Source organism: Mercurialis annua, linkage group LG7 (genome assembly GCF_937616625.2).
Source record: "Mercurialis annua linkage group LG7, ddMerAnnu1.2, whole genome shotgun sequence".
In the NCBI taxonomy this organism is placed as follows: domain Eukaryota; kingdom Viridiplantae; phylum Streptophyta; class Magnoliopsida; order Malpighiales; family Euphorbiaceae; genus Mercurialis; species Mercurialis annua.
This window is the reverse complement of record NC_065576.1, coordinates 7,689,663-7,706,919: the sequence shown is the minus strand read 5'-3', so window position 1 is coordinate 7,706,919 and position 17,257 is coordinate 7,689,663. Positions and strand designations below refer to the sequence as shown.

The 17,257-nt window shown below is 28.2% G+C and overlaps 1 protein-coding gene across 1 annotated transcript; it reads right to left on the bottom strand.

Annotated features, from left to right (window-relative positions):
- Nucleotides 1-1,390: 1,390 nt before the first annotated feature.
- LOC126657739 (cyclin-D4-1-like) lies at nt 1,391-4,578 on the bottom strand. Its single transcript, XM_050352495.1, has 6 exons — nt 3,997-4,578; nt 3,655-3,741; nt 3,450-3,548; nt 3,109-3,310; nt 2,705-2,826; nt 1,391-2,177 (listed from the first exon to the last, which is right to left on the bottom strand). The coding sequence occupies exons 1-6, from the start codon at nt 4,285-4,287 to the stop codon at nt 1,869-1,871; spliced, it is 1,110 nt and encodes a 369-aa protein (XP_050208452.1). The 5' UTR covers nt 4,288-4,578; the 3' UTR covers nt 1,391-1,868.
- Nucleotides 4,579-17,257: the final 12,679 nt, after the last annotated feature.

Sequence of the window (17,257 nt, the reverse complement as noted above, 5' to 3'; positions counted from 1 at the left end):
AATTAATAAAAAAATTAAACATATTTTAGACGAATTAAATTTAATCCGCTATTTAATTGTATTATTTAAATTTATATAAAATCAACTCTAGCCTGTTTAATTTTGTATCATGTCGTGTCATTTAAACGGATGGTATCAGAAATGGACAGTTGGCCTACTTGGGTTCCCTTAAGGAAAACAATGAAATGATGCCAAAAAGCATAGTTGTGAATTTTGACAGTGGAAGGACACGTGTCAAAAAGTGATCTCAGTTGGCACATAGGAAATGAAGGCTAAAATAGAATACAATGTGCTCGTCTCTGCACTATTCTTTCCCGACGCTTTACTCTTTTTTTTCTTTATTCATATTTACATTTATAATATTATTTATATTCATATAATTTTATATTAAATTTATTATAATAGTATTACATTATAATATCAAAATAAATACTGAAAAAAAAAATATTTGTTGACTGGTCACAACTACTCTGTCAGTCTAAACTCCCTTAACAAAAATAAAAGTGGGTCCCAACATATATTTGTAGCATTATTTATCGGCCTGCTACCCCCAACTTGCTAAACGACAGCGTCTCGAGTGTGTGAAGCAGTTTAGTTATGATAAGTTGGTATGGAGTAGTTGCAATTGATTGCTTTAGAAGGAAAACAATAATTAACTCATAAACGACAACGTTTTGAGTGAGTAATGATACGAATTTTATGATACTTTGTTATGGACTATCAGCGATTGATCGGCTCTATAAGAGAATAAAACTCCTAAATTCATTCTCATCATACTTTTTGTATCATACATTGTTCCAGCTATATTATTATCAAATTATACTTTGAATTAGTAAAGATACGATAACCTTATATGAGAATTGAATAAATTCATTCGACTTTTCTTTTCGAATGTATTATTTTATCTAATTGTGAATCTCCATTTTTTTCTATAATTTTTTCTTTTTCGCTACAACTATACGGTAGATTAAGATAAGAACTATCTTAATTAATAAACTCTTTGGAATATCATAGATAGAATTCATAAGCCCATTTACTCTTCAAGTCTCGTATAATTTTATTTAGAATTTTTGTTTCCTCATAGAAGTTATAGATGTAACTATTAACTAATCATGAGCCATAAAATCACCTAATTACGACGCTTCTAACTAAGGATATGGTTTGAATAGTTACTCGTTACTATGGTAAATATTAATGCTTAAAATAACACTAAAGTGACCTAAATGACTTAAAAAACTAATTAAATAAGTGTTATAATTAACACTCATCAATAGACTATCATTTAAATTGATAGCTTTAGAGCAAAAATATGCCCATCACACTTAAAATTATTATTATTTAGAAAGATATAGTAGAAATTTAATTAAAGGGATAAAAAGTTAAAAAAAAATGAAAAAAAATTAGATGATTCCATTTTCTATATATTTCTATACCCTCACTTAAATTGGAAGATACAACAAAAACAATAATAATGAACAAAAAAGGACTTAAAAGGTAGTATAGTTCTCTAAACAAAACACTTTCATCCCTCAACTTCTATTTCCCATTAACACCACCATTCTTCCACTTTGTACTATTCCCTATATCCTTTAGCTTCTTCATACTTCTATTCATATATGTATATAAACTAGTAATAATACCTTAAGCTTTTCATGCTTATAGCATGGATCACCTCTCCAATTTTCTTTAACTCATTATTTATTCCTCAAAAAAAACTATTTTCTTTTCTCTCTCTAACTTCCTCTCTCTCTCCTCTCTTTCTCTCTCTAACTTCATCCCTCTCTCTCATGTGTTGGTGTTCATTGAAAATGAAGGGGACATTGATACACCCTCCAAAATGGTCACCAAAATGAATAATGTGGTGATGATCATGACTTGTTTTCCACTTGAGTTGGATTGTGTTTCCTCCTCTTAGTGAGTGGAGTATTAGTGTTAGAATTGTGGTTATGTGAGGAATTTGCACATGATCCAACTGTTGTTGTTATGTCATCACTTTTATAGCTTAAGCATGCTGCTTCCAACACCCCATTTGGACTTTGAGGCACTGATGAAGTTGAAGCACTTGCCACATTATCACCATTACTACTTGTAGTTGTAGTTGTAGTTGTAGTTGTAGACCCACAGCTACTAATCAATGACAAGTCTTTCATCAATTCAATACACTTCATTACTCTATTCTGCAAGCAAAAACAATGCCAAACACTCAAGAAGGTTCATTTCATTAACTTAGACATGAGCATGATTAGCCTAACACGGAAAAATAACGAACTACGATTGAGATTAAACATTTTCATATCATAAACGGGTCAACTCATAGATTAAACGAGTTATACTATCGACATCCATAACCTGTATAATTATGTGTCGTGTTCGTGTTGACACGGTTAATAAATAAATCGTGTTCGTGTTGATCCTAATTGTATAATTTGAGTAGACTGACACGACATGAACACAACCCTTGAACTCTTTCGACACTCCTATTAACTTTGTGTTCTGTTGATCTTAACTGTATCATTTGAGTATATCGACATGACATGAACATTACACGCTAACTCTTTCGACGCCCCAATTAGCTTATCAAATTGATAGATAAAAAGAAAAGAGATCAAGATCATAGAGTTTCATTAACTAAAGTACTTTTGTCTTGTCCTGAATTTTTCAGTTCTAAGGGTGCCACCAAGGGCCAAAGTTCCTTTGTGTTTACCTTTTCTACATGTATGAAAATAGGCATTTGCTTATCAATATCCACTGCTTGGACTTGTTCTATAACAAATAGAGCTACTGCTGCAGCAATCTCTGAAGGTCTGAACTCCAGGAAATCAATACCTACATTCAATTCCCACCATCAAAACTCATAATAAATCCACAACAGACAACCAAGTACAATCATTATTGAAAAACCAAGTAGCACGGACACTTCATTCGATCAACGTTTCCCGTCTCGGAAACGTGTCGGAAATTTAGCATTTTGGACACGGAACTTCATTTTTTACTTAAGAATTCTTAAAACAACATAGTTTTGCCATGCCCGTGTCCAAGTGTTCCACTTTCCCGCATCATTATCCGTGCTACATAGTTAAAAAACACTCAAATTCCATCAAAACAGACCTTTTATTATGCATAATATTAGCTGCAATGATTTATTGATCAATGCCGGTGACAAATTCCGATTGCCATTGATCTTGCATAGATAATAGTCTATAAATGAGCAAGGTGTAATTGCTTGCATTCTCCATTTCAATGTATTCAACACTAAAAGCTCCATTCTTTGTATGGTTTTAGCCTCAAACACAAACTTTGGATCTCCTACCTACTCAAAAAAAACAACAAAATCATTAATCCAACAAGACTGAAAATAAAAAAAGTAAAAAACACATGAAAATTATGACCAACTTTATAACACAAACCAAAAATTCTCATTTCAGAACAAATTTTGATGATTATATTACCTGTAAATCCACTGAAAGAGGTACATTAGTCTCCTCCATTTTGGCTGCTAGTGATAAACAAGCTACAGCTAACAATTGCACAGTCCAAGCTTTACCCTTCTACAGGCCAGCAGTAAGAAACAGAATCAAGCCAATCAGCAACACAACACATTGTGACAAAATTTGAACTTCAAAAATTATAATGCTATCCTTTATTTTCACTTACAGGCAATTGATAAACTGAGATGAATCTATCCAAATAATTCATAGATAAACACACACTCAATGCTCCAAAACTGTAATGTGCTTGAACCTGTTGATAAACAATTATAAAAACAATCAATAACAATCTGCTAAAACATATCCAATTTCACTTGATCAAAGATTAGAACTTGGAACAAATTTCCCATTTCAGAAATCAAATGGAAACAGATTAGAAATCAATAAAAACAGCTAGCAATGTTAAAAAGATTGAAAATTTGCTGTTGGAAAATGAAAACCAATAGCAGAAAACCAATAAAAATCAAATCAAAACACATAAAAATGGATCAAATGAAAAAGAACCAACCTTCCAAATCCAATCAATAGCCTCTCTTCTAAAACTCATATCCAACTCACCACTCCTTAATCTCATAAGATAATCATCTAAAGGCATATGTTTTTGTTCCCTCTCAACCATTTCCACAACTCTTTTTTCACTATGTAATGTCAAACCCATCACCAAACCTTCATCATCATCATCATTTTTATTACAAAAACAGTCCTTTAGATTGAGTTGATGATCAATCTCATCACTGGCATTACAATCAACATCAAAACAAGTATTTTTATTCTCTCCACATAAAAGATTTTGTGCCATTTTTTTGGTTTTATTTCAATCCCTCATCATTTAAACCCCAAGAAAATCTCATAAACTTTGTATCATCAATGGAATTGTAAAGAAATGGTCTTTTTTATTTCATTTGTTTAGTGAGAGATAAGAGAAAATTGGGTGTGGGGGCTGAGGAAGAGGGTAGTGTAAAGATGGGAGCTTTATGTAGAAAAATGATGTGTTGTACAATTTTTTTAGGGTAAAACAGTGAAACAGAGAGAAAAATTTGAGATTTTTGTTTTGTTTTTTTGAAGATAGAGAGAAAAGAACTGAATTGAAAAAGAAATGAGATTTACCAAATTTGTTTATCTTAACCAAAATGGAAATATTGAAGATGATGTTCCATTACAACAACTTTTTTACCACTGTTTTCTCTTAATTTCTTATAAACAAAATTAGGAATTTAATTAATGAAAATAAATTTTATTTTCTATCACTTTGTTTTCTAATTTGAATTGAATAATTAAGTACTTATAGAAATATGAATTTCACTATATGACATTCTATTGTTGGTTAAGAGAATTAATTATAATTCATTGTATGTGTAAAAAAAATACTAGTATGAATCTTTAAATAAAATATTATTTACAGTCATTTTGCTCTTTTTTTCTATAGGATTTTTGAATAATAAGGATATTATTATTTAAACAGAATTGACTAATTGAGTAACAAATTTATCTAAAAAAAACTATCAATTGTTTTTTTTTATGAAATCAATTGTTTGCTTTATTTCTTATTAGAAATCAAGATATTTAAAATTTTATTAACAAATTACCATGAAAGTTTTATTTTATATAAAAAATTATAATAATACATATATTTATTTATGTTTGTCATATATGAATGCTATATAAAAATATAATTTCATTTAAAAAATATTTTATAATTAATTATAAAAAATTGACAAATAGTTGTCACATTTCTATCTTGAGAGTGTAGATTCAAATTTAAAATTTAATGAAGATATTATATCTTGTTTTTATTAAATCTAAAGAATTAAAGTCAAATTTAATATTTATAGCATCATAATTTTTTCAAAAAATATTTTTCTTAATTAGTTTTTTTTCTTCTTAATTTCGTTTAATTAGAAACGTAACTCAAGAACAAAAAAGCTCTCCCATCTAAATAATGTTAGTCAGCAACCAGCCATGAATTGTTTGAACAAACATGCCAAATACTTTAACTAATTTTAAGCAGTGATGTCATTAGAAGGGATTAAGTATTGCAAATGTAATAATGAAAAGAACTAACATAAAGTGTGTACTTTATTTTTTTAGTGAAGATGGATTAAGTGAAAATCTTAAATCAGTTTACAATGTTTTTTTAATAAGCATTAACTAATCAGAGATGCTAATTAATATAAAATTTATCATTTTTTGCGCCATTAAATCGGAATATATGTCGCCTTAATTATACTTATAAATATATATTATCAATAATTTACTTCATTTATCGTATACAAAGTTGTTTTTAAATATTTCGTTTGAATTGGCAATTTTTATTATATTTATTTTTAATTTAATCATATGAATAAAGTAGATTGAGGAAGAATAAATAAATTTAATCAATGATTCTTGCTGCCGTTTTTTTTTAATAATTTCATGAAGTGTCCTGAACGGTTTCCAACTATGAAACGGCACCATATTCAAACTAATTTCACTCGAGTCAGGTAGGTCGCTTACGGAAGGGAAAACTCTAGCCCCGAGTTTTAAACGGTTGCATACATGAGTACAGTTCGAATCCGCGACCTCGTTTAAACCAAGGGAACGCCTTACCAACTCACATGCGCCTTGAAATTACTACCGGTTATTTATTAACATCATGTGTAATTGGATATTATAATCTTGTGTAATTAGCTCAATAAATCAAAATTCTTTACGATAAATAAATATATAAATTTTATAAAAAAATCAAGGTTTTTATATCATAATTTTTCAATTCTAAGAATGTTTTTTAAAATATTTTAAAACAATTATCACCTTGGTCGATTATATTTTAGAAGAGTTGTTGTATTTTATTTTGTACACGTTTTAAATTATATATTAATTTACTTTTACTTTTTCAATATCATTATCAATGGTTTTTCTTTGGCAAAATTATATTTAAGATAATAGTAATATATTTAAAGGAAAGTGTAAACTATTAAAATTAATCTAAAATAGAAATGAAACATTTAGAAATATAAAATATCCCTTCTAAAATGAGATGAAAAAAAAATTTTGATTTTTTTATATTATCCTCTATTAGTACTCAATTTGAAAATACTAACACTATTAAATTAAATATAATTATTTATTATATATATATATACATATATATATATATAATAAATATATATATATATATATATATTTATTTATTTTATATATATATATATATATGTATATATACACACATACATATAATAAGTAAATTAGTGTAGTAATAAATTTAATTTCTGCAATTATATGAAAAGCTAAATATTTCAATTTTTGAGGGGTTTAGTGGAGTTTTGTATATTTATATCTTCGCAGTTTAATGCCATTTTGGTACCTAGAGAATGAGTTTATATCAAGCACTTCTACAATTTCTTAGTGTGGTCTATTCAAAGTTTTAATTTATTTTTCATCAAAATCATGATTTTGTTAGTGATGAAAGTGGGCTATTATTTTGTTTGGTTTATAGCCAATATCTATGTAGGTGTTTATGTGGTTATAGACCCATTTTGTCAAAATTGACAACTAGAATCTTACTAATGTCCTAATAAACACAAAAATATTTATTCATAAAAAAATATAAAAATTACCTTTCTCTTATTTATTTTTTTGTTGATTTCAATTGTCGAGTCAACAAAATTATATCGAATTTTCACATTCATGATAGATTTGCAAAAAGAAATGAAAGGCGGTGATTTCTATTTGACACTTTTTAAAGGACGTGATTAAAATGAAAAAACGTGTAAAGGTGGTAATTTTATATAGAATTAACTCTTATTTTTATATTCATCAATTTTAAAAATTATCAAATCGAACGATGTCATAATTCTAACTAATAGATTAGTGTTCCTCAAAAAAGAAACTAATAAATTAGTGAGTTTCACGACAATATGGACGTGCAAAACAAGATATATGGTTAACTGGACGGTGGTTGTCCGATTAGCTCTTTGATGGTTAAGTCAGTGTTGAGTTTGAGGAGAATATTTGAATTCAAATTCAGTTGTATGTGTAGGTATTTTTCAGTCATTTATTGATAAGTGTTTTTGAAACACTTATTTAGAGGTTAATTAGTATAAATTTTAGATTAGTTAGTTTATATTTTCAGTTATTTAGTACTTTATTTATGTGGATTTTTATCTTTTATCTTTTAGTTTACTTCTTTTGCTTTAATGTAGAAACCTTGGGATTTATTTCGTAAATTCAGATATGTTGGATCTCACCTCAGTATTTGGACCATAACCGGAGCTACAGATGTCGAAATGACCCGATTCTAAAGTCCACAATTATAGGACTCAAAGGTTACAACTCTTATGAAAGAAGTTAGCTCAGATTCTATCGTTTTCCAATTCAAATTTTTGTTACAAACTGAAATACGAAATGTGTCAAGTCAAATCTAGTTTAAAAGTTTAAGTTTTATCTAATCTCTTATGTTGTTAAGATTGATCCTTATTTTTCTCTAACAACCAAGAGGGAAGGAGATAAAGTGCTGGATATTGAACATTTGAGACTATACAATACATTTTAGACTACACAAAAAGTAAGAAGAAGGAATTGAAGAACGAAGAAGGTAGAAGCTCGAGATTAGACTAAAAATAGAAAAGTATATAAATAAACTAATTTTCATTAATCTAACTATATTTTTCTTAATTCTCGTGTTTGTCCGAACAGCCTATCTTTGTAGGACGGAGGGAGTATAATTCAAGAAGTGTTATTAATTCGATGATAAATGTAAAAACATGGACAATTATGTGTGCTAGCTCTTTTTATTTTGATAAAAAAAAAACTCCTTATCACTAAAGTTATTTATATTATTTTTTCTGTATCTCTTTCTCTGTTTTAAAAGCCGTCTTCTATTTTTCTAAAAATATTTGTACAAATGTTTCTTATATTGTTTTGAGTAGTGAATTCAAAATTTAGGGATTTAAAATTTAAAGTTTACCATTCTTTCAGACTTTAAGAATTTTTTTCTTGGCTATTGATTTTTTTTACTTATATATGTAATTTATTGGTTGATCAAGATGTTTAGAGTTGCTTTTAAGCTTTTACATGTTTGAATTATTTTCTTGATCAAGATTTTTGAAATTTAATTAAGAAAGTTCATAAATGATAAAATAAAACATTTAAGGATTGCAAATAATGGTCTAAATTTCATAAACAAATTTTTTCAGTTTATTTACATCATCAAAATTTTATCGTTAGCTTTTTAATTTTATTTTACATCATAATAGATTAAATGGTATATTTTCAATTATAATTTGTTACTCTTTATCACTTGATTTATATTAAATGTATTTGATTTTGTTTTTAATGCAATGTATTTTTCAAAAAGTAATATATTAATAAAATACAACATTTTTCTTTAATTAAAGACGTTAAACTTTTATTTATTCTTATGTAGTTAAAGACATTAAACTTTTATTTATTCTTTCTTATGTAGTTAAATAAATTTAAATTTTATTTATTATAAAAGAGTATCATTATAGATGCTCCAAATAACAATTTGACAATAGCTCTTATGTGGAAAAAAGTTCCAACATAGTATATCGTTTATGTTATGATATAAAGTCATCAACTGTCACGATCCAAATTTATGGATCGCGACCGGCGCTAGGGAATGGAAATGGTTGCTCTGACACCCGTAGCAAGCCTAAAAATCTTTATAAATTTTTCGCGTTTTACAACATAAAAAGATTTGCAACCTCGTTGCAGAAATACTTCAACACTTTTATTAAAAACGCGATCGTAATTATATATCACATATGATCTGTTTTCAGAAAGTATCGTTAAAACCTTTTCTCGTTTAATGAAAACACATTTCTGAAAAACTAGGTTCGTAAAACCCTGATTGTATTTCAAGAAATCAGAGCGCAAACATCAATCTCATATGACGTACTTGCTCTATTTCCAATACAATCCTAAAATGCTAAAATCATGAAAACAATGTATCTTTCAAACAAGTGGTCACAGTATTTTAGAAAACACGCAGCTTTTCGATCATATACATATATAGTAGTTCAAATCAGAGTATATCAAAATAAGTTGAACTGCTGTAAATTAAAAGACAGACTTCCCAATACCCGACTACTTGCAGTTCTAGAGGTATGACTGACGACTTCCGGAATTATTATGGAAGTCCGACCTCGTACTTGATTACCTGAAAGGTAAACATTGGGGAGGATCAGAAATATAAATATTTCTGAGTGAGTTCACATATTTACAATTGAATATTTAAATCGCATATATATAAAGCATTTTTACATATCAAAAATATTACCAATTACTTGATCCAGATGAAACCCTACAAGGTACACAATTGTATGGGTCTCAACCTACACAATATGAGCATTAGACCGTGAACTGAATCATTGCCGTCTAAATCGGGTGTCTGGACCGTAACCGTGAAACTGCCATCACAATATTTCCTGTGACCGTAATCGTTACTGCCGTCTTAGACTGTTAAATCAGAGTCGCTAGCACTTCCAACACCCAATGACATTAACTGACCTCTATGTCAGACACAGTCTCGTTTCTAACGTACTACTGGTGATCACACAGTCCTATTGACAACCAATAGGAAGTTTGTTCCAATGGATCTTCCATGGTTATGTTATACTAGTACGATTTGTTATTTAAAACAGTTTATATATAAATATTCAAAAGTAAAAACCACAGAGTAAAACTCACAATACTGTCATCTCCATTTTTTTACAAAACGCAAGCTTCAAGCGAGCTCTTCAGTCAAACACGTTGGTGTTTGACTCGCTAGATCGACTACTCGTCGGATCTAATTAAAATTCAAATGTCAAAATAATATTAGACATTAAATTTCTAACTCTAGTCCTATCGTATAAACGATAGACTCAAACAACTAATGTTTGTAGACGACTGTATAAACAAACACATAAACTAATTTCAATATTGAACTTCTCGTTCAATATATAATACCATTCTTGGTATAGACTTATAGTCCTTTTGACATTAATCACATTGATTAATATAGGGTTTTATTAAAACATCACATCGTTTTAATAACCCGACTATCCTCAAACGTCTAGGTTCTTTTAAACCTTTTAAACGTCCTAGTTCAAATTTTAATAGTCCACTTGTATTCTTTTCGGATTGATTAGAACTAACCAGATCGAACCGAACCGAGTTAGGGCGAAACCCCAAATCATTTTCCCCCACTAGCCTATTGTGCGTCCACACAGTAGGGCTGTGCGCCCGCACAGTACGGACAGCCCCAAAATCTTTGATTCCAGGTCACACTGATCTATTTCCGACACTCTGAAGCATCCAGAAACATTAATTCAACACTCTACTACACAATCCAATTCGATTTTATAATTAAAACGTTGAATCGATACGCACACGATCGATTCGATACGTTTACCGTTTAATATCGAATATATAATAATTATATATCGAAATAAGCATCGTATACGAGATTAATACCTCGATTACTACTGGATTCGTTGAAGAATCGGAATCGGAATCGCCAGATGGATTGCGTCGCGTCGGCCCGCTTGCTATAACTAGTGAGCACCTCAGTTATGAAACTGAGGTGAGCCTCTGAGCCCCCCCCCCCCCCCCCCCCCTTCCCCTCTATTTATAGAGAAATGATTTGGTTAAAGTACCATTTGATACTAGCTCAATCATGCACTTTAACTCTGATTTTAATTAATCGTCCGTAGTCCAAACGGAGACTAATTCCAAAATTTACGAAATTTTACCCAAAAATCCAATAAAATATAAAACAAATAAAAATATAATTTTTATTCGCATCCGACGTATATTTTATGTTTTAATAATTCCGGAAGATTTATTAGGTCCAAATCAGTCCCACTTAATTAAAATTACTATGAAATTCCATAAAAATTTGACGGCAGCTTCGTCAAATTATTTCGCAAATATTAACACCAAAATTATTCGCTCGGGACTTATAAATTATTTTATTTCAATTTGAACTTACGATTAATACTTAATTAGTTAAATAACTGAAAACTAATTGAAGTAAAAGTTTAGGGATTAAATTATCCCTTTCTCCTTTACTTGCCGCCCCCTCACCTCCACCAATTTCTTTCTTCTACTTCTATATATATATATATATATATATATATATATATATTAACTTATATTCATTCATAACTCGTCGAGTTTTTCGAGTTTCGACATTTTAATTTCGGGGTTTTGTCCGAAATTTTAAACTCTTCATTTAAAGAGGTATATTGATATGTTAATTATCAATATATTTTCATATACGATGCCAAGTCGTATTTTCCGTTTATTAGCCCCGTTCATATCCCTTTGTTAAAATTTAAATCCCCGATTTAATTTTTAAACTCTCATTATTACGATATACGTTTAGAGATATTTATAAATTAAATTTACGCTTAAATTTAATTTATATATTCCCGGCTAATAAAATCTTTACACGTGACTCATAGGAATACGGGGTATTACATTAACTTTACAATTTGATCGCGATTTATACAAAAGTTGCCATATTTATATACTAACTACTATTTTTTTTGACAAAATTGATATATCAATTTAAAATCCAGTGAAAATTGTTGACGTGAAAGCTGAAAGTTAATATTATTGGCCACGTTAATAACACATAAAAACCTACCGTTTTGGATCATTTACATAGAATTCACAAATTGTATACGTTTTTACAATTTAATCACACTTGACATCATATCATTTATAATATTTGTAAAATTAAATTATTATTTTATTATTTAAGTCAATATATTTTTAGATATTAAGAAATTTAAATCAAAGCAAATTTAATTTTTGTTAGATCGAATCAATTTAAATTTAAATTATTTGATATTTTAATTTATTTTAATTTTAAACAAACTATATTGCACAATTAAGATAAATTAAATAAACAATACTCACAACATACACATATGAAAAAAAATCACTTATTGATGAAAACAACATATTAATCTATATAAGTATCATTTTAAATCGATTTAAATTTCTTAATGTCTAAAATATATATAGATTTAAACCATAAATTTAACCATTTAACTTTATAAATATCATAAAATGGTATGATTTCGAATGTGATTAAATAAAAAAAATATAAAATTCGTGATTAAATTACAAAAGTATATAAAGTTTGTAAATTTAGTTTTAAATAATCTAAAATCATGTTTTTTGATGTTTTACTGGCGTAACTAATAGTAATAATTTATGGCTTTCAGTTCAACTATTTTGAACAAATTTTTAAGAGCCAATTACTATGATCACATTTGTTATAATTCACAGTTTAGTTCTTTTTATTTGAAAATCAAACGATATGGCCCCTCGCTTTTGTTTCTGTAAACGATTTAGCCCTTTCATTCATATTTGGTGTTAATCAACGAAGTCAACAAAATTATATGGTCTCCCACTTTTATTTTTTCAACGATTTGGTCCCTCAATTTTATTTTTATCAACGATTCCGTCCCTCATATTTAAAAAACTAATTAACTCTTAAGTCCTTTAACTTTATTGACGGAAACAAAAGTGAGGGATCATATCATTTAATTTTCAAACATAAAAGAATAAAATGTGAATTATATCAAATGTGAGGGCTCATAGTAATTTGCTCGATTCTTAATCGGTGTATTGATTGGTCAAAAAATAGTAGCTCATGTACAAATGTGATAATATTTATAAATCATGATTAAATTGCAAAAATGAGTGTAGCTGATGAATTTATATGATATTAATCTTTTAGTTTATAAAATGTTATTTTTTTATAATAAAATGATATTTAAGGTAGATTTTTTTAATTGTTGTGTCATGGATGTCATGCTTTTTAGATATAAAAAACAATTATGTTTAGTTTAAATTTTAAACGGATAAAAATAAGAAAAACCATTATATTCTACGGGAATTTCTAAACATGTAAGCAACAAACTTAGACTAAACCCAAAAAAATATTTATTCAATAGGTGGAATTATAGAAGCAATTAACATTGGTTTAACAAGTTGGACCATTTAGAGCACTGAATCATCACTTCATTAGATTAAATATATGAATAATGCATGGATTAATCACTCAAGATTGCTTCAAACATTAAAAAACAAGGAATGGCCTTTGGAATTGGAATCCAAGAAATTTGATAAGTTATTATAAGATCAAATTTGATATGGATGCATTCATTTGCATCATAGTTGATTAAGACTCACTCAATAAATTTCAACCAAATAAAATAAAATAAAAAACCCCAACTTTTCAATTTTTATTCAATCTATCAATTCCAAAATGACAAAAGATGTTCCAAGAAATCACAAGAATTGATAGAATTTGTGTTGAAAATTGTAAACTAGGACACATGTTCAATTTTTGGTTGAACTAAGAACATGTCAAAATTACATAAAAAGAAACGGGAAAAGGTGTTAATAAATGAAGAAATTTTAGGTACACTCAGTTCATCACGTCATCCGTCTTCCGTCAACTAAACCCATCATATTATCATATTATTATCGTAATATTACTATTGAAAAATATAAAAAAAAAAATCAACTTAGGATGCTTGATCTTGCTTGCATCCAAATTGAGATCTAAACATCTTAAGCATGCTTATTATTTTGCACCTCTCAATGTCTTTAGCTACACAAATTTCTAACCCTTTTAATTTTTAATCTTCTTCTTGTGCATAGAGATGCTATTTTTTATTCTTTCTTTCGCAAACTATGTTCATTTTGAACTTATCTTCACTTCTCCTAAAAATTTATTGTGGACCAAACATTAACCACATGGCTTTGCTTTGCTGTTGCAAAGCCCATATCACATGTATTGAAATAAAAATTATTTTATTTTAGAAAAAGTTCATTTTCTTAACGACATAGTTAGCTTTACTATATGTTAGGTATTAAAGGTAGGACATTTTTAATTAAATCCGTCGAAATTACAAGCTGCAGAGAACGGATCTGAAAAATATACTGGAAAGTCTAGCCACTCGGACTAAAGTTTCACTAGTTAAAAAATAATAAAGGCTTAATGTCATAAAAATTCACAAACTTTACATGTTTTCTCATTTTAATCACGAAGTTTAATTTTCTCATTTTCATGCACGAACTATCACTTTTTTTCAAATTCATGCACGGTGTTGAGGTGTCACGACTACATTGCAATTTGCTGAGGTGGAGGTCATTTTACACCAATGAATGAGTGCCACATCAACACCGTGCATGAATTTTTGAGAAAAAGTGGTAGTTCGTGCATGAAAATGAGAAAATTTAAACTGCGTGATTAAAATGAGAAAACGTGTAAAGTTCGTGATTTTTTTTGACATTAACCCAATAATAAACTTAGCCAAATTTATTATTTAGGCGCTTTAAAATGTAAATAAATATATATTTTATTTTGCATAATTAAATTAAATTTAAATATTAAATTTATTATTTGTTAATGAGCTAATTACTCTTAGGTCTTTCACATGTGACATAGTTTACACTTTTATCATTTTTGTTTGAAAATCAAATGATATGATCATTCACTTTTTTCCGTTAATATTTTAGAACTTTCATTTACTTTAGTGTTAGTCAATTAAGTCAAATGAAATAACAAAAAAAAAATTATGAATTTATTTTTAATATAGATAAAAATATAAATTATATATTTATGAGATTCAATAGTTCAATCAAGTTAATTTAATTTTACTTCTTTTATATTAAATATTTCTTATTTTTTTTATTTTTCCTACTTTGTTTAATTTTTAAAACTAAAAACTAAAATAAAAATGTTCTTTTCAAAAAAATTAAAATGTTAATAAATATGAAAAAAAATATTTAAAATTATTAACCTTTATAATAATCAAATTTTTTATTTATATATATTCAAATATCAATTTAAGGATTAAATTAAATTTTACTTTTTAATTATGTCTTTGAAAAAAATTAGTTCACTCACACCAAAATCAAATAGAAGGACTAAAACATTAATAGAAATAGTAATGTCATATTTATTGATTTTTGAATAAAAAAGACAAAAATATGAATTGTAAAGCTCTCATCATTAATTTTACCAACGAGCTGTAGCTCAAATGATATAAGCGCTAGACAACAAACTGTCAAGGTCGTAGGTTCAAATCTTCCCACAAGTGTTTCTCCCTCCCCAATTATAAAAAAAAATAGAAATAATGGTTTTATCAATCAACTTCAAGGGATAATGGGTGTGCGCTCGATCACTACACGCGAATGCAACGATAAAACTAGCCTCGTGTAAATTTTATTTTAACCAATGAGCTATATCTCAAATGTTATAAGCGCTAAGCAGCAAATTACTAAGTTGTGGGTTCGATTCTTCCCACAAGCGCTCCCTCCTCCCCAAATTCTCAGGAAAAAAAAAACCAAAAGAATTTTTTCTTTATTCATCTTTTTGAGTGTGGGAGAAGACGATTTTTCTGATTAACCAGAATATCATCTTCTCTACGCCCATAGCACTATTATTTATATATCTATCTTTCTTGTTTCGTTAAATTTTATTTAAGGTGCTTGTTTGTTTGCATTTTAGTTTGGTTGAATAAATTTTAAGGTCTTTCGCAACTCTTTGATCCGAGATTTTAAATCGCTCAAGACTCTTTAGCTTTTTTCGAAGGTTTAGATCCACGTTCTTGTAAATCTAAGATTTGGTAGTGTCACGACCCAATTTCGTGAATCGTGACCGGCGCTAGGGTATGAGTATGGTTGTACCAAAACCCGTAGCAAGCCTCGCGGAAATCAAATAAACATTTAAACCTGCAGAAAACTGCTCGGGGGCAACCGAGACTCCAACCTAAGTCTAGCAATTTATAATACAGTTCTAATATAAATAACTTAAGCATTTGAAATATTCAACAGCATGCCTTAAATATAATAATAAAATATTTCAGTTTAAACCAATGTTTTTAAAACCGGACCGGAGATCGAACCGGCTTCGTCGGGGGTTCACGGTTCGACCGGTTCAACCGGGTTCAACCGGATTTTTTAATTATAATAAATATAAATTATTTAAATTAAAAATATGTATCATAACTATAAAATATGATAAAATATTTAAATAAAATTATCTTTAAATAGAATTTATTATCAAATGTGTGAAATATAATAATAATTGATCAATATTTATCTGTGTATAGAATAATTATATGTATGAGAAAAACTATAATTTTTAAAAAATATAACTATAATTTTTAAATTTTAATAATTAATAATATTTAAATAAAAAATATAATATAGTATGTTATAAATAAAAATATGATAATATGTAAAAAAAACAATTATAATTTTTTTCATGTAATATAATTATAAATAATTAATATTTAAAAATATATTTTCTTGATTTATATTTAAGAGTATATAATAATATTAGAGAGAGTTGGTGTTTTTTTTAGTGAAAATTTTATTTCATAAAAGTTAAAATGACATGTGAGAGAGAAAATAGTAAGAGTAATTAATATGAGAGAGAAAAATCAATGCACATGGGTGAGAGAAAGAAAAGACACACATGGTAGGGGCCACAAATGTACTTTCTAGCCAAAAAAAGTGTTTTTTTGCCTATTTTATTAAAAACCGGATTTGTCCGATTTTTGGGCAAAATCCGGTTTTTCCGGTCAAATCCGGTTTTTGACCGGTTTTGACCGGTTTTTTAATATTCCGATTTTAACAGAAAACCGAACCGGACATCCAGCCGGTTCCCGGTTAATCCGGTCCGACCGGCCGGTCCGGTCCGGTTTTCAAAACATTGGTTTAAACATGCTAATAATAAATAATCGGTCTAA

Coding starts and splice junctions, on each gene's coding strand:
- LOC126657739 (XM_050352495.1), bottom strand. CDS start 4,287: ATGGCACAAAATCTTTTATGTGGAGAGAATAAAAATACTTGTTTTGAT. Junction 3,549..3,654: donor TCTCAGTTTATCAATTGCCT/GTAAGTGAAAAT, acceptor GCTGGCCTGTAG/AAGGGTAAAGCTTGGACTGT. Junction 2,827..3,108: donor AATATTATGCATAATAAAAG/GTCTGTTTTGAT, acceptor AATTGAATGTAG/GTATTGATTTCCTGGAGTTC.